Consider the following 21,852-nt stretch of genomic DNA (forward strand, 5'->3'; position numbering starts at 1 on the left):
TGGAATTGACCTTAATAGGATTTTGTGTGCCAAAGCAATTTCACATCTATCTCAGAGTATGTATTTTAATCTTATAATTGGATAATTATAATAGATTTCCTATGTGTTCTTCCCATACAAAACCCCTTCCCATAAGTTATAAACCCGCCTCAATAAGTTATGCCCCAGGGCATAACTTAAAGTGCATACCCCCGGGCCCTGGTGCGCTGTGTCGACACCGGAGTTTTTTGTTATCAGAACTTAGAACTATTTTAACAAAATGACTATCTCAAAATTTTTATCTTATGCATTTGGGGCTTGGAAGAGGAGGGGGCTAGTTACCCTCCAATCTCTTTTGACTCTTAAAAAGTGAACAAGAACTTTCAATTTTCAGTCAAATGAGCCCTTTAAAGTTTATACGAGCATCCCTTCCATAAGAAATAATGGGAAGGATTCAGAGAATCCTTAAATTACAACCCTTGCCCTGAGGGCTGTGGGGGGGTTCTCATCCTCAAAGACCTAATTTCCAGAACTTAGAACTACGTTTAATAAAATGGCTGTCTCAAAATTTTGATTGGATGTGTGGGAAAAGGTGGGCGTGAGAGGGGGGTTAGTTGCCCTCCAATCACTTTTGACTATTAAAAAGGGAACTAGCCATGTTAACTTCCAATGGAATGAGCCCTTTTTGAAGTTTTTACGACACCGCCTTCTATAAAAATCTTATATGCCCCCAGGGCATAACTTGAAACCCTTGCCCTGAGGGTTGTGGGGGATTGTCCTCCTCAAAAAGATATTTTCTATCTGGAAATCAGCTATGCTGAACGAAATGGCTATCTCAAATTTTTGATTGGATGTGTTTGGGGGAATGATGGGCGTGGGGGGGGGGGGCTAGGTGCCCTCCAATCACTTTCGACTATTAAAAAGGGCACTACCCCTTTAAATTTCCAATCGAATGAGCCTTTTTTGAAGTTTCTACGACAATGCCTTCTATAAAAACCTCATATGTCCCCAGGTCATATCTTAAAACCCTTGCCCTGAAGGTTGTGGGGGAGTGTCCTCCTCAAAATATATTTTCTATCTGGAAATCAACTACGCTGAACAAAATGGTTATCTCAAAATTTTGATTGGATGTGTTCGGGGAAATGGTGGGCGTCGGGGGGGGGGGAGGCTAGTTGCACTCCAATCACTTTTAACTATTAAAAAGGGCACGAGCCCTTTAATTTCCAATGAAATGAGCATTATGTGAAGTTTCTACGACAACACCTTGGTTAACAACCTTATCCGCCCCCAGGACCTAACTTAAAACCTGTGCCAGGAGGGTTAGGAGGGAGGATCCTCCTTAAACTTACATTTTCTCTGTGAAAATCAACTATGCTGAACAAAATGGCTATCTCAAAAATTTCGATTGGATGTGTGTGGGGGAATAATGGGTGTGGGGGGGGGGGCTAGTTGACCTCCAATAACTTTCGACTATTAAAAAGGGCACTAGCCATTTAATTTCCAATCAAATGAGCACGTTTTGAAGTTTCTACGACAAGGCCTTCTATAAAAACCTTATATGCCTCCAGGGCATAACTTAAAACCCTTGCCCTGAGGGTTGTGGGGGAGTGTCCTCCTCAAAAATATATTTTCTATCTGGAAATCAACTACGCTGAACAAAATGGCTATCTCAAAATTTTTATTGGATGTGTTTGGGGAAATGATGGGCGTGGGGGGGGGGGAGGGGAGCTAGTTACACTCCAATCACTTTTGAATATTAAAAAGGGCACTAGCCCTTTAATTTCCAATCGAATGAGCCTGCTTTGATGTTTTTACGACAACGCCTTTTATAAAAACCTTATATGCCTCCAGGGCATAACTTAAAACTCTTGCCCTGAGGGTTGTGGGGGAGTGTCCTCCTCAAAAATATATTTTCTATCTGGAAATATACTACGTTGAACAAAATGGATATCTCAAAATTTTGATTGGATGTGTTTGGGGAATGATGGGCTTGGGGGGGGGGGGGGCTAGTTGCCCTCCAATCATTTTCGACTATTAAAAAGGGCAATAGAAATCTCGATTTCCAATCGAATGAGCCCCCTTTGAAGTTTAGTTAGGGGGTTTAACCCCCCCCCCCCCCGAATTGTTTGTCCTACTCGTAAAAACGTAACAAAAATGGATATAAACAAATTTTTCATGCATTTTTGTTTAGGGTTTTTTGGGTATCCCCCCCCCCCTCTCCCAGAAAAAAGTCCTTGTGTAAAACACCCCCCCCCCAAAAAAAAAGAAATCCTGAATTTCACACACACGAAATATACACAGGGAAACAAAAAAAAATTATGATATTAAAATGTTATATTTTTTAAGGTTTACCAGGTTTGAAACGCCGAAATATACTGGTATAGATGTCTGTCCACTGAGTTGTGTCTATAAATATATCAATAGAAGCTTTAACAAATTCGAAGATTTTCGGCCATCTAACTTTGGAAGTATTAGGTTTTTTATGGGCAATTTATCGATAAATTAAATATTTGAACGTATTTTGATATATGCATAGAGATTAGTCACCTTGACGAAGAAATTGACGATTTAATATTAAAATATACCCAAATATCAACTGATTCCCCGCGTCAGTTATAGCAATAAAAACTGGAAACATCAAGAGAATTCTGAACAAATAAACGTTCAAATGGGGATAAATCTATTTATTTAAACAGTGAAAACAGGTACAGAAGTCTAGATCTTTCGATCACATATACAGTGATCGTCAACAGTAGAAATATTAAATAATTCAAATTAAAACTAACATATTTATAAAAAATGAAATAATTAACTTCCAGTTCATTCACTAGGTTTTTTTCTGAAAGAGTTCAATAAACAAGTGAACCCTTCAAAGTGATTGAAAGTGAACCCTGTTTCATCAAAAGATGCCTAGTTTAAGGTAGTACGTCGAAAATAAGAATTCTGAAGAGAATTAGAACATCAACCATCGAAAGAACTAAAACATGAAGAATTAGAACATCATGAGAATTAGAAAGAATTCTGAAATAAAATTGTAGCATATTTCTCCGACGTCAAAGTTTAAGTCGTTTTAACTTGTTTTTTTTTTCTTTTTGTTATAAAAATAATCGAATTTTACTCTCTAAAATCAATTGTGTTAATTCCAAAGACATCTTGGAGTTAGTAAGTATCTATTCCCACCTCTCTAATGTGTCTGATCTTGATTTTTCTGTTTTGATGTGTGTTTGATTTTTTTTGGTTTGATCTTGAAAATACGTATTTTGGCTTATGGAATATATATTTGAACTCGCCTTTGTTTGCCCTATATCAAAAGATAGAACAATGGATTCCAGCATTCTAACTCCTGAAATTTTCTTTTTCACCAAGTTTTGTAAATGGCAGACTTTCTTGAAAGATTATGTTTGACCTAGCTTTTTGAAAGCAAGTTGAAATATGTTCGGCCTGTTAATTCGGTACCAATGTCAAAACCGATCTTTTTCTTATTCAACATTGTATAAATAAAGGTTTTAAAATGTTATTTTAAAATAGGTTGGCTGGTATGGGGGACGGGAGGGGTCTTAAAGCTTTTGAGAAAAGGGGTTGTGGGTTTATTATTTACGACTATAGTGGTTTCTGGCATAAATATTCAAATCTTCGGCATTTTAACTTCTGTTGCTTAATTTTTGAAAGAGAAAAGGTGATCTTGCAATTTATAGGGGATTAGTCTCCTTAATCGATTTTCTGTGTGCTGGCATTATTTTTGTCGATAAAATAGGGTATGAAATTCGAAACGTAATTGTTTCATTTTTTATTTCCAGTTGTTGTTAGATGAGTTGCACGAGCAAGGAAAATTGACTTCGATGTCACTCTGGGTGGAGCTTTATCCAATTTTGAGTTCTGATGTCCGTTTTTCTGCAATGCTTGGCAACCCTGGCTCATCTCCGCTGGATTTATTCAAATTCTATGTTGAAGATTTAAAATCTCGTTTCCATGATGAAAAGAAGATAATAAAAGAAATACTGAAAGAAAGAAATTTTGAAGTTGAGGTAAGTAGAATTTTTAGTTTTGTTTCATTTTGGGTTTTCATTGTTTTCATGCAATCCTATGTCCTTTAAACATGTTCAGTCTGCTTCTGCAAATTTTACAAGAATGGAAAAAAAAAATCATTTTACGAGTCAGAACGTAATTAAAACACACTTTTAAGAATCAATTCGATTAAAAAATCCTCAGCTTTTGGTGGTAATCTAATTATTCGGTTTTGCCATTATTTTCCTGGTAATGGATTTGTTACCGACTTTGTTTTACAAGATCAAATATTTTTAAGAACCATTTTTAGTTTCCAAGAGCCAATATTAAGCCCCGGTGCTAGAACCGGTCCAGATAAAACATTGTTCGCTCTTTAATGGTACGGGGGCTATTCAGTTTTGCCCTTAATTTTCTTGCTAATAAATTTGTAGTCAATTTTGGGCTACATGGTCATCCATATTTTAAGAACCTGTTTTTGTTTTTAAGAACCAGTTTTGGTAAAATCTAAGCAGCTCTATAATGTTAAGGCTGCCTTTCAATTTTGGGTTTCGATGAAATCTTAAATCTTACGAGTGGATAAAACCTTATACCAAAGACATCAAAGTGGTAAGGCTGCCATTCAATTTTGGGCTTCAAAGTCATTGACATTTAAGATCCAGTTTTAGATTTAAGGAATAATTTCAAGAACCAGTTTAAGTAAAATTTTAAGAATCAGTTCAGGTAAAAATTTATCAGCTTCGTTGTGGTAAAGCTATTATTCAGTTTTTGCCATTATTTCTTTCCGGTTGCCATTATTTGCTATTATTTATTTACGGTGAAAGGGCTAGTTCTAGTAAAACGGGGGCTAGCTTCCCCACATCTGAGATTTCCCACCCGTGGAAAATCCCCCCAGAAAATACCCCATGCAGGAAATTGAGTAGTCGCAGAGAAAGTACAAAATAGGTACCTTAAAGTGTTGATCATATGTTCTAAGGTGTAAGCAAAAGGACCAGATATCAAAAATGATTTTTGGCCAAGGGCTGGTTGGCCTCCCGTCATTTTCGACTTTAAAAAAAAAAGGACTGGAACTCTCAATTTCCGATTAAATGAGCATCCTCCGAAATTTCTACGACCGTGAGGGGGAAGTTGGGGATGAGGAGGGGGCAGCCCCCCTCCTATGTGGAATAAATTCTTCTCATTCACAGAAATCAAAAGGGATTATTTATTAATTTCTACCCCCCACCTTCCCTTCCTTAAAATTAGTTTTGTATTTATCTGAAGGCTCAATAAGATTTAGGATGTTTTCGCATTAAAATGTACCCTTTGAGGCATCTGCCCTTCTCTCTAACTACAAAACAATCGGAGATCCTACTGTAGAGGTTTATGGCTCTCATCTACAAAAATGCCGGAATATTGTATTTTTTGCCAAAAAGATCAGATTCTTTTGTTTTTTGTTTTTTTTTTTCTTTCTTTTTTTTCAGTTATCATCATATCGAACCAAGTCCTGGAAGATCGGGAGATGGGTCATTAAAAAAAATAATTAAAATTTTAAGTAACCAGACATATTGGAGGGCAACTGGCTCCCTTCCCCTATCCCTTCCCCCCTCCCCCCAAAGACATCCGAATGAAATTTTAAGGTCTCTTTTTGGTTCATCATAAAAAGGTACAATAAATATGCCTGGGGGAGGGGACTGATTGCACTCTGATCACTTTTGACTATTAAAAAGGACACTAGAACTTTGGACACCCTCCAAAGTTTATGCGACCACACCTTCCATATAAAGTGGTAAAAAAAAAACATTGAAGTGTTGTGGCCCTTTACTATGGTTAAAGCTAGATTGTTGCCTGCTGATCTGCTTTGCTTCGTTTGCAATTTTGTTCAGAAAATGCGATGAATGTTGATTATTTTTTCTACCTTTGTTACTGAAAAAGGCCTATTAAATGTCATTGAAAAATCAGACATCTGGTCATTTTGATACCCCTTAGGACATCTGATCAACATTTCGAGGTACCCATTTCCTACTTTCTCTATGGCTACTCAATTTTGTATGTTGGGGAATTTTCAGGGGGGGGGCATTTTTTATGGGAGTACAAATTTTTCGCGGGGGGTAGATGAAACGCATAGAATTTGGTAAAATATTGTTCGCTCTTTAGCGGTAAGACTGCTATCCAGTTTTGCCATTGTTTCCTTGTAAATAAATATATAGTCAATTTTTGGCTACATGGTTATCCGTTTTTGAAAAGTGGTTTTAGTATTTAAAAAAATTGATTTTAGGACTTTATCAAAACTTTTGTGGCAAAGCTGCTATTCTGTTTTTCTATTGTTTTATGGAAATCAATTTATTATCTACTGTAAGATTTTAGTCGTTGAGAAATAGCTTTGGTTTTTCATTTAATTGAATTTAATTGAATTTCATTTCATTGAACCATTACTGACACTTTACCTATTAAGATAAAAAAAATGTTATAAAAATCAAGCCAAAAGATAGTGAAACCAAACAAAAAATTTCACATCCATAATTCAATTTATATATATAGATGTTCAGTATTGTCAAGATAAATTGGAAGCTGTCAAGATAATTGTCATTTGGAGCTTTTCCGATTAAAAAACAAAAAAACTAGGCATTAAACACCCTAGGCGAACCTGATTGGGGTTTAACAAGCACTTGGGGTTTTACCTGTTGCCGTATACTGCTGCGAAACTTGGACATTGAAGGTTAAAGATGAACGCAGAATTTCGGCTTTCGAGACAAAAAACCTCCGACGCATTGCCGAAATCGGATACCAAGACGGAGTATCAGAATAAGACCTTAGGAAGCAGCTAAAGTGGGAAACTACTATTCTCCAAAAAGTGCGCCTGCAGCAACTTGGTGACGGAGCCACATACAGTGAACGGAAAACTGGCACCTTCCAAAAATTGCCTTCGAAGCACGGGTTCACGGTAGCCACCCACCTGGAAGACCTAGGAAGAGATGGCATGACAACTTCGGAGATGACCTCTTATGCCTTCTGAGACAAGCTGATGACCGTGCTTTGTACAGGAAACTGATCCAGGAACGTGTGAAGGAGATGGCCCCAACGCGACCCTTGAGGACGTCCGGGACATAAGTTAAGTAAGTCAAGTGGGGTTTTACACCAATTAGCTTTACACATGGAAAATACTGGGTACAACAGTTGGGTTTATCATATGTTTACCCATTGAATTACAGACAAACTAAACAGTAGACACCCACACAGAAAGTCAAAGGAAGACTCTAGAGTTCACGTTCTGGAATATCTAAAAAATATCTAAAAAAAAAGGAGCAAATTCTACGAAAAATACTGGAAACGTTTTGAAAATCTGGCCATTCAAGGACGGAACCACTAAACATCAGCATACCTCACAGGGCAAGTTGCCCCCCTCAGATATCTTATAACCATATAAAGTTATTTTTTATTCATTACTTAGTCACTTAGGGCTTAGAGATAATCTTTTGGTGTTCATAACAAAAAATCGCTTTATTCTTATAGGTCAGCACCACTTTTGAAGATTTTGCAACAGTTGTCTGCCAAGACAAGCGGTCTGCAACACTGGATGCTGGAAACGTAAAACTTACCTTCAATGCTCTTTTAGAAAAGGTTTGTCTTTCTCCCTCCTTTTTCAGGAATTACGTTATGTGTTTCTCTACCTCTTCCCTACAGGTACCCACAGTCCATACCTTCGAGGGCTGGGAGGGAGGCTCAATCGGTCTATGTTTAAAGCTTATTTGTTAATGCCTCTTAAAGTTTATTGTTTCGCTTAAATCAATGCATTATTGTTTAGTATGTAAAAATGTGTCTTTATAATGTAAAAACATCTTTTTACATATTGTCTAAATGCTACATGTGTGTCTCACAAAATATAAGAAAAATAGTAATATATTAGCAACCCTGCCAACCCACCAAGCCCCCACCCCTCCTCCGTTTCCCCAATTTTAAAAAAAAATTATATAAGTGTTCATAGTTTGGTATGATCTCACCTAAAGAAGCTATCTCTTCATGTTTCTAACATCTTTCTGAAGAGAAACGATTTCGACTATTCAACCTCCTTTCCTCCTTCCCCTTAGAAGTTATTCTTCCGGGTATTCCTCCTTCCAGTTATTCCTCCAGGTAGAAGTTATTCCTCCGGTATTCCTCCTTCCCCTTATATGGATCTGGAGGATCCATAGCTTTGGTAGGATTCACAATTTCGAATTGTAGGTGTAGCTGAAGATGTATCCAAAAAGCCTGGATACGTTTCTGTTATTCATTTGAAGCAGGTGTGTAATCAGGTAGAAGTTACCGGTATTGCTCCTTCCCCTTATGTGGATGTGGAGGATCCATAGCTTTGGTAGGATTCACAATTTCGAATTGTAGGTGTAGCTGAAGATGTATCCAAAAAGCCTGGATACGTTTCTGTTATTCATTTGAAGCAGGTGTGTAATCAGGTAGAAGTTACCGGTATTGCTCCTTCCCCTTATATGGATCTGGAGGATCCATAGCTTTGGTAGGATTCACAATTTCGAATTGTAGGTGTAGCTGAAGATGTATCCAAAAAGCCTGGATACGTTTCTGTTATTCATTTGAAGCAGGTGTGTAATCAGGTAGAAGTTACCGGTATTGCTCCTTCCCCTTATGTGGATGTGGAGAATCCATAGCTTTGGCAGGGTTCACAATTTTGGTTTGTAGGCTAGATTTTTGATTGCCTCTTTTTTTCTTGACTGAATTTTGTAGGTGTAAATGATGATGTATCCAAGCTAAGGACAAACGACTGTCTCCCCCTTCATCCATCCTCAAAAACGACCTCACGGATATTCCTTTATCATCCCGTATAACTGGATTTCGCCGTTTTGGTCAAGTTAGCCTCCTCAAAGCACAACCTTCCAAAAAAACTTATTTCCTTGGCTGATATAAAAACATTTGCTAGAATCGATACATGAACATGGAGTATTTAGCCTATTTTGCCCCCCCCCTCCCAAGGAGTTTTACAATTTAAAAAGATTTTCTTTATATTCCATATATATGAGGGATATAGCCCCCCCCCCTCGCCCCCCAACTTTATGAGTTAAAGCAGATCTAAAATTTTCTGGGAAAGAAGGATAATTTTACCCGTGTTCAGCTTTTTTTTCTCTAATACGACTTATGCTTTTCAATCGTAGCTTTGGTAAGATTTAAAGAAAAGAAAAACAAGGGATATGCCCCAAATAATCCTGGAAATATTCCTTTGATTTAGAAGGCTCCTTTTTCTTCCCCGTGAATAATTACCTTATAGGTTTGAAATTGGATATTCAAAATATGTCACATGCAGTTCCCTAGTTGCTGGCACACGCCTGAACTGATGCCTATACGTGGTGTAGTTAGCCTGTTTTAGGCCTACTGTCGAAGAAATGTATGATGAAAAAAAAAGTTTTTATCATGTACCCCACAGAAGAGGGACACAGCCTCCCTAATTAACCTACCACTCTTAGTTACTGCGGATTGATTGGTTTTTGGAGGTAAAATAAAACAATTCTGCTGCTGTCAATTTTTTCCCCAACGCCTATTTTTTCAATTTTGATAATTTTCTTAGAAAAGAAAAGCAAAGCAAGGCATTAAGGTAAAGGTAAAACGTACAGAACACTGCATTGGACGTTACAATTCCTACCGGCGGTTCTGATCTCCGTTTCATGGTCCTTCAGCTATAAAGTGCAATGGGGGGCTGGGGGTCAGCCATCCTTTGCTTTCACACACCTTTCCTGTTTACCCTCCCTAGATTTCTCCAGATACCTAGTTAGAACTGGGTCTACTCTGACTGAGCTCACAGAGTCACGCCACTAACTCCCTCTCCAAACTAAATAGCCAGCTACACCAGGACTCGAACTCTCGTCCTCACGGACAAAGGATTTCAAATCTACCATGCCAACAATGCCAAAAAAAGCTAGGCGTAGTCTGTAAATAATCCCGTTATTTTTCTTGTAATATTGCGACTTACTCGAAGACTCTCTTAGAACTATACTAATGCTTAACCCACCGGTTTGAAAAAATCATATGTCACATACAATCTATGCAGTCGTAGGACACAGTGCTAATGCAAAATATATCGGTATTGTCATACCTAAACGTTATATCTGACATAGTCAAAAGCATGAGATAATTTTGAAAGAGTTTGTTAAGCTTCTCCCAAGGGGAGAATTAACAGGGTAATGTAGATAAGGAGGATCAAGATTGCCCTGCGCATTGCCTTGCTCTTACTCCGTTTGAGAAGACCCAATGCTCATGTCATTATATGCTCATGGCTACATGAGCATATAATGACTATGAGGATTTGTAAGCGTATAATGGCTCTCTGGGTATATGAACACCCAATGGATATGGGGATATATGAACATATAATAGCTTTATGGGTATATGAGCACATTATGCTATATGAATGTAAGACCAAATAATAGCTGTGTGGTTATATGAGCATATAATGACCACATCATGGCTGTATGAGCATATATTGGCTATGAGGATATGTAAGCGTGTAGTGGCTCTCGGGGTATATAAACATCTAATAGCTATGTGGATTAATGAGCATATAATAGATGCACGGGTATAAAACACAATAATGGCAATGGATATGTGGTTAGGTTAGCACATATTGGCTATTATTTGAATTGTGTTTTTACAATAAAAGGTCAAAAGAATAAGTAATTTGGCTGTTTAGCCTTTTAGAAAGCCATAAATTGTTTATCGATGTAGGCTATATGTATTACTATTGAATAAATTTATCTCAGGAACATTTTGAAGAATACCGAGGAAAAAAATAAGTATTTGGTTTGCCTAGGGTTAGAAATCCAGACACGAATTTAAGTTTGGGCAGGGTTAAATTTCAGGGTGGGCCAGATTAAAAAAAAGGGGGGATTAAAGTAGTAACACGAATTCAAAAACATTTGAATTTCTTAAATTAAGGTGGACTGAAATGCCTCCCCTGCCCTTGCCTATGTGTCTGCATACGGCTGAGAAGTCTGGCCAAACGGAAATACTGAATAAGCATACCAAGTGAATATTTCGAGAGGACATCAGCCTCTCTTCTTCAGTGTGAAACAAAATAATATATTCAAGAAAAGTGCCGAATAAAAAAAACAACAAAAACAAACGTGGAAAGTCAATGTGAAAAGAACCAAAAAACCAATAAAAAAACAAAAACTTAAAAGATGAATAAAATTCAATAAAAGCCAAAAAATTGTAAGGATTAATTTTTTAATTCATCTTTTAAGTTTTTGTTTTTTTCATTGGTTTTTTAGTTCTTTTCACATTGACTTTCCGCGTTTGTTTTTTGTTTTATTTTTTCTTCGGCACTTTCCTTGAATACACTATTTCGTTTTGCGCTGAACAAGAGAGGGGCTTTTCCTCTTAAAGTATTCGCTTTGTTTGTTTTATCAGTATCTCGTTTGGCCTTAAAACCCCCATTTTTGATTGTTTCCTTTTCTTATATAATGGCAGGCGAATGTGGTTTAGAAATTATCTTAGAAGAGAACTATACAAAAAGGGGAGAACAGGACAATTTAAAACACTAATTTGATACTAATTAAACTATAACGGGCTATGATCGAGAAAGGGGATGATAATACACTTATATTACTTGGGAAAAAAATCCATATTTTATAAGATAGAATAAGATTATCAAAATTATTTGGAAAAACACGAATTCTAGTTTTGTCATGAAGATACTTAATCATTAACCAGTGAATAATTAAAGGATATATTTTTATCACCTAATGGGCCTAATAATTTTTTATAATTAGTAAAGAGGTAAAGTTAACTAAAAAAGGGAAAGCCCTCATTCTGACCTCAGAGCAATAATTATCGTATGGTTGAATCAAAGAATGAAATAGAAAGGGATCTCTATTTGTTATGAGTGAGAATGAAATAGAAAGGGATCTTTGTTTTTGGCGAGTAGTTCTGTTTGTATTGAGTTGAAGCATAATTTATTCCCTTTTTTAATTACTCTCAAAATATACTAGAAACATGACCATACACCTGCTTGGGCATAAACAGGGTTAAATATAAACTTAATGTTGGGAGGGGGGGTACACAAGCAAAACTCAGGCTGCCTCGTTGATATTTTGCCCCTTCACCCCTTTAATTAGTATGACTTTCGACTTTCTGGGACTGGGGAAGCACATGACCCTAAACAGTTCCTAGACCTGCTCCTGGGGAAAAAAGTCTAGCTGGTTACGCATCCACAGAGGATCAGACTGATTTATTACCGCTGCTGATAATTCCTTGCAGAAGTAAGCCGTCTGAGGCCAACATTCAACCGGCTATTTAGAATACCACCTTTCTCCCTTCAATGAAATCCCTATATCCTTAAAATCCATTCATTTTACCTTTTATCACTATTTTAGGACGTTCTGCTTTTGTCTGACCCAGGGGCTTACACAGGAATTTTTTCTATGGGCCATTGAGGAGAAATAATTTATCTATAAATTGCTCATTTGAAAATATTGATAATATAGCTGGTTGAATATTTTTTTTGATAATTTCAATAGTAACAATCAGAAATTTGGAAAAATTTAGTGTTTTGGGGGAGGGAGCTCAAGCCTCCTCCTTCGTGCACGTCCCTGGTCTGACCCCAGTTGAGTTGGCAAAAAGTGTTCTTGCTATTGTTTTATTGAATATTATAGTAGAAATTTCGCTTTGGTGAAAATATAGTTCTTGGTTTACCCAGTAGGGACATATATAATGAAAAGACCTAATATTCACGTCCAGCAGAAAATGGGTGATAAATGAGGGGAAGAAAACGGACATAAATACCTATTCAAGAATTCTGTATCCTCGTCAATTTCTCCCGTTCCAAAAAAATGAGAAAAAATAATTATTCGGTTTTCTTAAAAACCAGGAAATGCTGATACGACGTTTCACTGGACTGCCAAATTATTAACCTACAATGTTTGCTAATATTTTTCTGTTAGCTTGCGGAAACTGATGTTTCATAAAAAGAATATTGTTTGCTACAAAAAAAAATGTTTACTGATAGATGTTTGTTAACATAATTTGTTTGCTAGCAGTTCTCAGTTATAAATTAATTAGCCGGGAGATTGAAAAGATAGTACAAGCTGAAAAAAAATAAATCGAGTATAGCCCAATAGGCTTGTCCACCTCTGAAAGTATTTTTAAGAAATAAACAAAAGAATTTGGTGGATATAACCAGTCATTGATCCATAAAAGGGGTTTCTTGGGAGCGGTAAATTGTCGTAGCCTAGAAACTATTCATCCTGCTTTGCTTTATGATCAGTTTTTTTCTTCTAATTTTCCAACAATGATTTGATTCGCTAGAAAAGTTCTTTAGAAATGTTAGTAAATTAAATATTACACCCATTTTTCTGTATTTTCATGTGTATATTTTAGCAGTGTTAGCAAACAGTTCTTTTGTTAGCTTAAGGTAATGTCATTTTTTTTATTTTTTTTTTTATTTTTTTATTGAAATTGTTAACCATCAATTTTTGTGATTGTGAGATGTGACTGTGATTTTGTGAAACAAAATGAATTTCATCCTATAAATTTTGATATTTGCATTGTCCCAACTTATGAAACGACTTGAACAGTTAAAAAATGAGCTGTATGGTTAATACACACGATATCTTATCATTCATGTGGCCGCAGGCATCACAAATGGTGATTCTATCTGTGATACCAAATAGTGCAAGGAAAGAATTGATAGAGAAACAAAATGACTTTCATGAAATCTCAATTTTAAATGTCTGTGCATTATTTGGTAGTTAGCCAGCCGACAACGATGTGAACTATCTTTAAGTGGAAATTTGAAATCCCTTATTTCGATTATACAATTGTGCTTCTATTCCCCTGGGCCCATTTAAGTTTTACTTACACCTGAAAACAACAGTATTCCAAGATTTTTCTTCTAGTTCTTTCAAAATTCTGAAGTTTTTAGGGCAGTACATAATTTTTGTCAATGTTGCCATATTGAACTATGAAAATAAATAGACAAAATTAATTAGTCAATTTGTGGCAGCAGTTTTGTCCGTAAAAATTGCCATATTAACAAATACGTTGATTCTCAGGGACAATTACATCGTCCAAGAGAAGCTGCACCTGATTAAGCTGTTTGGTCCCCTATGTTTTTAGTCTCGCTTTTGCTGATTTCTTCTCCCACGTTTTTTTTTTTAATTTGGTGCCCTCCACTATCAAAAACTGCATAGCTGCACATGGAAGTATTTTTCTAAAAAAAAAAATTAATTTTTGATTTTACCCCATTTTATATGATATACATGGTGTCTATTTCAGTCATTCAAAGCATCAGATTTCGTTTTAATGTCCTTGGTACTTTATGGTGTGGCCGGAGCTACTCCCCCCTCCGGTGGTTACCCCCTCGGAAAATAACCCCTCCCCCGTGGAAAATACCTCCCAGAAATACCCCACCGCGGAGAATACCCCCCCCCCCGTGGAAAATAAGGCTTTTCAAATTTAATAATTTCATTTGAGTTTTATTTTTTTTAATTTCAGTTGGGGGCAGGAATTTTGGTTCTTTTGTATTATGCGCCACTCACTCAAGTTTACGCTGTGTAAAACTCGAGAACACCGGTTTTTTCGTTAGTTTATTCGTTACTTTAGAAATAAATTTCGGCTATAGATTTGCACATTAGGGGGGGGGGGTAAAGTATAGTGGGTCTGCATCCAAAATATGTTTGGTACAATTATTCTATATATTAGATAGATAAGTGTATTTTAAAGCCAAATCTATGGCCATGAACATAGTAAAATAACATAAATGATCGACAAAAATAACATAAACTTTGACTAGCGATCATCATAAAACACTTAAATGAATCACTACATTAACCTAATAATAGTACTTAATACTTGGAAAAACGGTCATTGAAAAAAAAACACTTAACACTTGGAAATAACACTTAAATGAAACATTACCTTTACTTTATACTTGGATTTTTTTTTGTTTTTTTTTTAGTTAAAAAATTCCAGATACCTCGCTATTCTTCTGCAATTTTTTAGTGGCCATATACCTAGACAGACTTGTTTTCTGACTTCAAACTGTACAAATACTTTAACCCCCCCCTCCCCCTTTTGTGCAAAAATATAGCCCAAATTATATATTTCCCAGATATTTTGTCACTTGTCTTTGTCTGGTCTCTTGCTAAGCTGAAAGAAACTACCAAAGGACCCGGTGTGTTCTCGAGTTTTACGAAATATAAACATGAGTGAGCGGCGCATAATATCCAAGTATCAAAATTCATTCCCCCTACGGAAATAAGAAAAGTAAAACTCAAATAAAAGTAACAAATTTGAAAAGCCTGATTTTCCACGGGGGGGGGGGTAAACGCCTAGAACCACTTTTGTGTACAGAGGATGGGGTCAGCTAATAAGACTGTTATTGAACTTTGTACTGATACTAGTATGCGTGTCCTTTTCGATTTGGGATGCAGTTAATAGCATGGAGGGATAATATTCCACACGTGCTGATATTGGCACATGTAATATCCTCGTCAAATATGTTTCAGATAATAGGATATTCCTGTGACTAATTTGTTTGCTTTGTACTCTGTATTAGTTTCAGAATATTTACTTTTGTTGGGATGCAAGGAAGGGCTAATAACATTAAAAGCCTCTATTTCCAGCTTGACTCTAAAATTGTTGATATGGACTATTAAGATTATTAACATGTCTAGTTATATAATTTCCCTTTTGCTTTCCTCCTTTTTTCAATTTTGATTTTATTATAAAGAAGAAACGATCAAAAATGGGGTTTTTAATGCCAAACGAAAATACTGAAAAAACACAAAACGAATATTTCGAAAAGACAACCGCCTCTCTTCTTTAGCGCGACTCCTTGCCGACCACCTTGCCTGACTCCTTTCTTTACTGAGATAGGCTCCGATATATCAGACATCCATTTTAACCGAACCAACGAATTGGAATACCAATACTGAAGAACTTCAGTATAACGTTGATTAACGTTAACGTTGATTTTGAATTGAATTTATCAAGTATTTTGGGCAATAGGTTGCATCAAGACTGGGCTGGGTAATTGTAGACAGAGAAAAGCCAAGACAGATAGTCCAAGTAATTGAGAGGCAAATGTTTAAATGGCTGGGGCACGGGCTATCAAGTGGCCCTACTTGACAGCCTCCTGTCCTCTCTTACTTTCTCTTCCCTCTTTCAGCCTCTCCTCTCCTCCCCTCTCTCTCTCTCTCTTTCTCTTTTGCAATGGTGAGAAGCAAGACAAAATATATAAACACAAGAATAAACAATCAAGTGTTTTTTTGATCTTCAGAAAAGAGGAAAGGAGTAATCTCTTTCTCTCGCCTATGACCTTGAACAAATTTTTTTCTTGCCTACCATAGTGTAGTTTAGCGTAGTAAACTACGGTTTACCACGAAATACGAAGAAATCACCTTTTACTTCTCACAAAAATAGAAAACGATATTATAACGGTATAATATCTAAAAAATATAATTTAATATAATTATATATAATAATTTTAATATAATATTTAAAAACGGTATACCCAGATCTACCTTCACTCCTTTTGCCCTGAAAAATGAACATAAAATTAAAACATTTGAAGGTCATTCCTTTGGGGCCATGGACTACGAAGCGACTTAGGCTAACAGCCATCAAAATAATAACAAAAGGGAATACAGAAGGGTTCTCCGATATGCTAAATCAGATGTCATTTTCGTTAAGATCGCTTGACTTTTTGGGGGTGTTTCCCCCCCCCCGCCCCTCTTTTTTCGAAAATCAGGCAAATTTTCTCAGCCGTTTCAAATGTTTTTAAATTTTCTCAGCTTTCCTCCTTTTTTCAATTTTGATTTTATTATAAAGAAGAAACGATCAAAAATGGGGTTTTTAATGCCAAACGAAAATACTGAAAAAACACAAAACGAATATTTCGAAAAGACAACCACCTCTCTTCTTTAGCGCGAACAAAAATAATTAAGGAAAATTCCAAAAAGGCAAGGAAAAAACAAAAAACAAACGCGGAGTCAATAAGAAAAAACAAGCCAATAAAAACTAATGAAAAACCAAAATTAAAAGATGTATAAAATTCAATAAAAGCCAAAATTAGAAGAATAACACCAAATACGTAACCTCCAAAAAAGCGAGGGATTCGCCAATATCCACGATTTGCACAAAATCCAAAAAACTCTTGAACTCTCATCGAGGAATGCTAGCGAAAGACTGGCCAATGAAAGAAAATAAAATTTGTTTTGTGTTTAAGTTTGACTCATATAAGTTACAAGACAACACTGGCTAAATATGAGTTAAGACAAAGAAAACGTAGAAGAGTTAAACGGAAACATTTTCGAGAAAGTATTTGGAGAAATTCTGGAGAAAATCCAAAAAAGAATCTGGAGAAAATCCAAATATGTATAAACTGGACAAAAAGAGCTTATCTAAAAATAACTTTTTAAAAATGATCCTTTTTTACTTCTTAGTTATTTCTATGTAACGGTAACTTAATTAATAAAAATATTGCCTCTTAATATATTATTATTGTCTGCAGAAAAAAATCAAAAATTTTCGCTTATTTTTTTACATGTAATTTACTCCCAGTTTCTTCTTCCTTTTCTGAGACATTCAGTTAGCTGTTATTAGTGCAGAAATAATGAAAAAAGTTAATGAAACGTTATAAAAAGACCAACTTAAAAAAAAGGAGGTCTTTGCCGAAATGTTTCCTTTTTGCTTTTTTTTTTTGCTGGCTCTGAATTATCTGGGTTTTTCGCTCTCTGACATTCATCTTATTGAGTGACCTCATAACTTACTAACAGCCTCAGTTCAAGCTATAGCTACTTGTGTTGGTTCAGGAGGAATAATAAAACTCGTCTGAAGGTCACTATACTAAAGGGGAAAGCTTAGACCTGTCGATGTCTTATTTTTGTGTGGTCTTTTTGCCTGAAGTATCAAACAAACATTGCATCTTCGTAGAATGTTTGATGTAAAAGGTTAAGGTTTTATTCTTTTCCAAGTGAGTTCAAGTTTATTATTATTGTTTATTATTTACTTTTATTTCCCATGAATAGACGGCCGCTTAACGACAATTAGATCGAGGAACCAATTTTTCAAAAAACAAACAAACAATTGTTTAAATCGCTAAATGGCATGTATCGTTATCTAGGGGAAAATTTTTATTTTATTATTATTTAATTTTTTGTTCTTTTGTTTTAAGCAAGACTCAATTTGATATACTAAAAATAGTTATGGAAAATAAGTAAATCAGGGAGAGTTAAAACTCCAGAAGTTTAGCTTGTATATTTGAAGGAAAACCTACACGGGGGGCTGTTGAGACGAAGAAAGAGTGATTACAGAGAAGGCGAGAGAGAGGGAGAAAGGAAAATGGGAAGGTTATTGAAAAGAAGCAGAAAAAGGAGAAAACTAAAAGACGAGAAGGAAAAGAGGATTGAGACAGAAGAGAACTTGCCACCGATTAGCCCCGCTCCGTTTCCCACGGATTTAGAGCTTGGGGACTCGGGACCTGTTTCTGAATTTAAAATGTACCAAGAAAGTTATATTCAAAGGTATTTAAGATGACTAAAATATTTTTCAATCTTGGATTTACCATTCCGCCATAGATAAAGCTATGCACAGAAAAAGACAAGAGAGGGTGGCGACTTCTCGCCTCCCGGTGTACATCTAGCAACGCTGCCTTTGTCGCATAGTTTTGCCATGCTTGGCACAGTCTCCAAACCGCTTGGAATATTCTCCAACAGTTTGGCACAGTTTCGCCACCTTTGGCACGCGCAAACTGGTGTTCGTAATTTCTGACAGAAAGTGACCTTTCAGATTTTCAAACCAGAAACCTCACGCAAGCGGCTGGATTTTTTTTTTGCCGGTTAAAAGTTAAAGAAAAACCTTTAGTCTTAAACAAGAGAATTGAAATCTGATTATTTTTTATCTTCAAATAGCGTCATGGAGACACCTATTATTGCCAGTTGAATGGAAAATAAATGCTCTTGTGCTTTTAGACTTAAATTAGAAATTTCTTTCAAAACTCATCATTAAGAACATTTTTCGCATGCTTAAACTTGAAAAACATATTACTTGAAACCTTAAAACATGATAAAAATGAAGGGAAATCTATCATAATTCTCTTTGAAACAAACTGGGAAAAGTATGGCAAAAGTATAAGAAAATGTAATTTATGTTTGTTTTTCAGTACAAACAAAAGCTTTTGCCGGAACATTATAAGATCTAAAGAACTATAAAATTTTGTGAATAGGCAAAAATTGAGTTGAGCTTCATGGAAATAGATATTAGTTGTTTCTGACACTAAATAAACCTCGAGTGAAGGAATTGAATCAAGTAAGAAAGAATGTTTAGCAAAACCTTGGTAAAATCCTAGCATCGTAATAAAATAAACAAGAAAACACATGTATAGAAAAACTAAGAGTTTGTTTGCATAGAAGAGAATTCTAGTTAATTTATTTAAGTTTTGAGTTCATTTGAGTTGAAAGTTCAATATATATAATTCACAATTTTAGAAGTCTTGATTAATTCTTGTTCTTGTATTGGCTATTAATGAAATTTCATTATTGTTGGAGAAAAGCAGACATTCTAACTAATATTCACTAAATATTATTATCTAATAATAATATTACAAAGAAACATATTAGACACATTTTATAAGCGTGCAACAAGCTTCAGCAAAAGTAAATTCCAACTAACTTCCATTGTCATTTTGTCTCTAAAAAAAAAAAATGTCTCTCCTTATTTGCCAAACAAACGAAGCTAAATTCAATAATTCTTAGCTGTTTACCAAACAAGTCGCTTGTCTGCTAACCGCATCCTCTTCTTGATCTAATGGTGTCAACATTAATTCGATATAACCACCTTGAAAAAAATACAAATTCTTCCTGAATTTTGTGACGTTTTTTTTTTTTTTTCCAGAAAAGTAAATATGTCAGTTTTAAGAAAAGAAAAAAGAATATGTAGACGATTTCAAGGCTGGACCCTGGCACTCGGTACTCGGCAGGCATGTGTTTATTGATTCTCGCATTTATTAGCAACCTTCAAATGACTCTTTCCTCTGGAAAATGGAGGGCTCCACAGGGAATACATATAACGTTAAAGGACCCCAATGATTTGTAATAGTTGCGTAGTATATGGCATCTTAGTAGGTATGTAGCCTACTGGGTACTTCTGAGGCAAACATAACATATATATGCTCCGGAAACGTACTCACAAGTACGACGTCACTCATGGATTTTTTTTCTCCAAAATTATGGCTCTTAACGAATTTTCTCAAACTCGTGACCTATATAGATCGTCTTTACGCCAGAAAATCCCAGGGGGCCAATTTTCAAAAAAAAATATATGTATATATATATATATATATATATATATATATATATATATATATATATATATATATATATATATATATATATATAGAGAGAGAGAGAGAGAGAGAGAGAGAGAAAGCTGTTTTCGAGAAAATACATACATAAATAAATATACAATTATTGCTCATTTAAAGAGATAAGTGTCTACAAAATATTTGCATATTTGTATGTTGCACAATTTTGTCAGTTGGAGAAACGAACTTAACGTTCACCCATATGAAGATGTTTTTGTGACAAGGTGGACTTGAATTTGGGCTGCCAAAGCGAAATTCTACGCTTGTCAATACCTTACTTACGTGTGAAAACAGCTGCTCAAAGTATACTAGTTTTTAGAAGAAAAATAAAATCCCAGTTTATTGGATCCAAAAGGTCTAAATCTGTGACTATTTTACGGTAATACTCAATGGGTTTTGTTGAATTGGGTCTTCTAAACTTTGGGGTTATCAGCCCTCATTAAAGCCTTGGCATGTACCCTCCCAACATTTTTGAAAATTGTTGATTAACCAAAAGACGGATTATAATGAAGTTTCTTGTTTAACTTTGACATCTAAAACTGGAGTCCATGCTTCACTCCTAGCTCGTTCCCAAGGGGGAAATCCAGAAAAGTTCATTAATTAATCACTGTCTCGTATTCTCTCAGGTTACTCGCCCATTTGATGTGTAATTTTAAAGCCTTTTTTCAATTTTCCCTAGCTCCATTAGCCGTCTGACATTTTGCTATCTGATAGTTTCAGGGAAATTTAATTCCCTTTGATATTCTAAACCAGGGGTAGGTTAATTACGTTTTTCCCGTCGATTTTCTCGGGTTTGTTTCCGTTCAATTTCCCAACCTTAATCTTAAACTATGTGATTTGCTAGATTTCCCTCTGTAAATTGCAGTCATTAAAGATTTAAAAAAAAATTAAAATAAAAAAAAAAGATTTTTTTAAATAAAAATAAATTTTTCTTGGCTTATAATTTTTCTTTGATTGTTGTTTGGCTAATTACAAGGTTAGAAAGACCTTAGAAAGACCTATCAAATGTACCTTTTCATCGCGTATTTTTTTTTTTTTTTTTACATGTACCAGGGGTCAGAGCTTCGCTCAAGGAAGCGAATTTTGAATATAAAAACGGCGTCTGGCGTATCTTCTCCGTAAAAAACCCCTACCCTTTTACGGAAATACGTTCCCACATGCCATAATTAACAGTAGGGAAAAACCTTTTTGGGTATTTTCTTCGAAATTTAGTTGTCTTTTGTTTGTTTTTTCAAACAGAGATACAGAGGGAAAGGTATTTTTGTTAATAATCGCCTACTCTCCTCTTTGCTTGGTTTTTGAATAGAAAAAAAATAACTTGCTGATCATTAATCAGGCACTGCTTTAAATTTGAATTCAATAAAAAAAAGCTAGTTTTTTCAACTGAAAGTAAGGAGTTATATTATAACTCAAAATGACCAGAAAATATTCCGTTTATAAATGGTTGGTCCCCAGGTACGTACGCAGGAATTTGTTTCGGGGGGGGGGGGCAAATCCTTCAAACCCATTATTCTGTCAGAAAAATCAGAAAA

The 21,852-nt window shown here is 35.5% G+C and overlaps 1 protein-coding gene across 2 annotated transcripts in view; it reads left to right on the top strand.

Moving 5' to 3' along the window:
• Positions 1 to 21,852, top strand: part of LOC148939757 (pre-mRNA-processing factor 40 homolog A-like) — a 116,016-nt gene that overhangs the window by 68,524 nt on the left and 25,640 nt on the right. For both annotated transcript variants that reach the window (XM_089106367.1, XM_089106366.1), the window contains exons 10-11: positions 3,777 to 4,004; positions 7,474 to 7,581. In XM_089106367.1, the coding sequence (XP_088962493.1) occupies positions 3,777 to 4,004; positions 7,474 to 7,581 (336 nt within the window). The remainder of the gene's footprint in view (positions 1 to 3,776; positions 4,005 to 7,473; positions 7,582 to 21,852) is intronic.

Source organism: Artemia sp. Qi Xiang Cuo, chromosome 20, assembly GCF_049724085.1.
Source record: "Artemia sp. Qi Xiang Cuo chromosome 20, ASM4972408v1, whole genome shotgun sequence".
NCBI lineage: Eukaryota > Metazoa > Arthropoda > Branchiopoda > Anostraca > Artemiidae > Artemia > Artemia sp. Qi Xiang Cuo.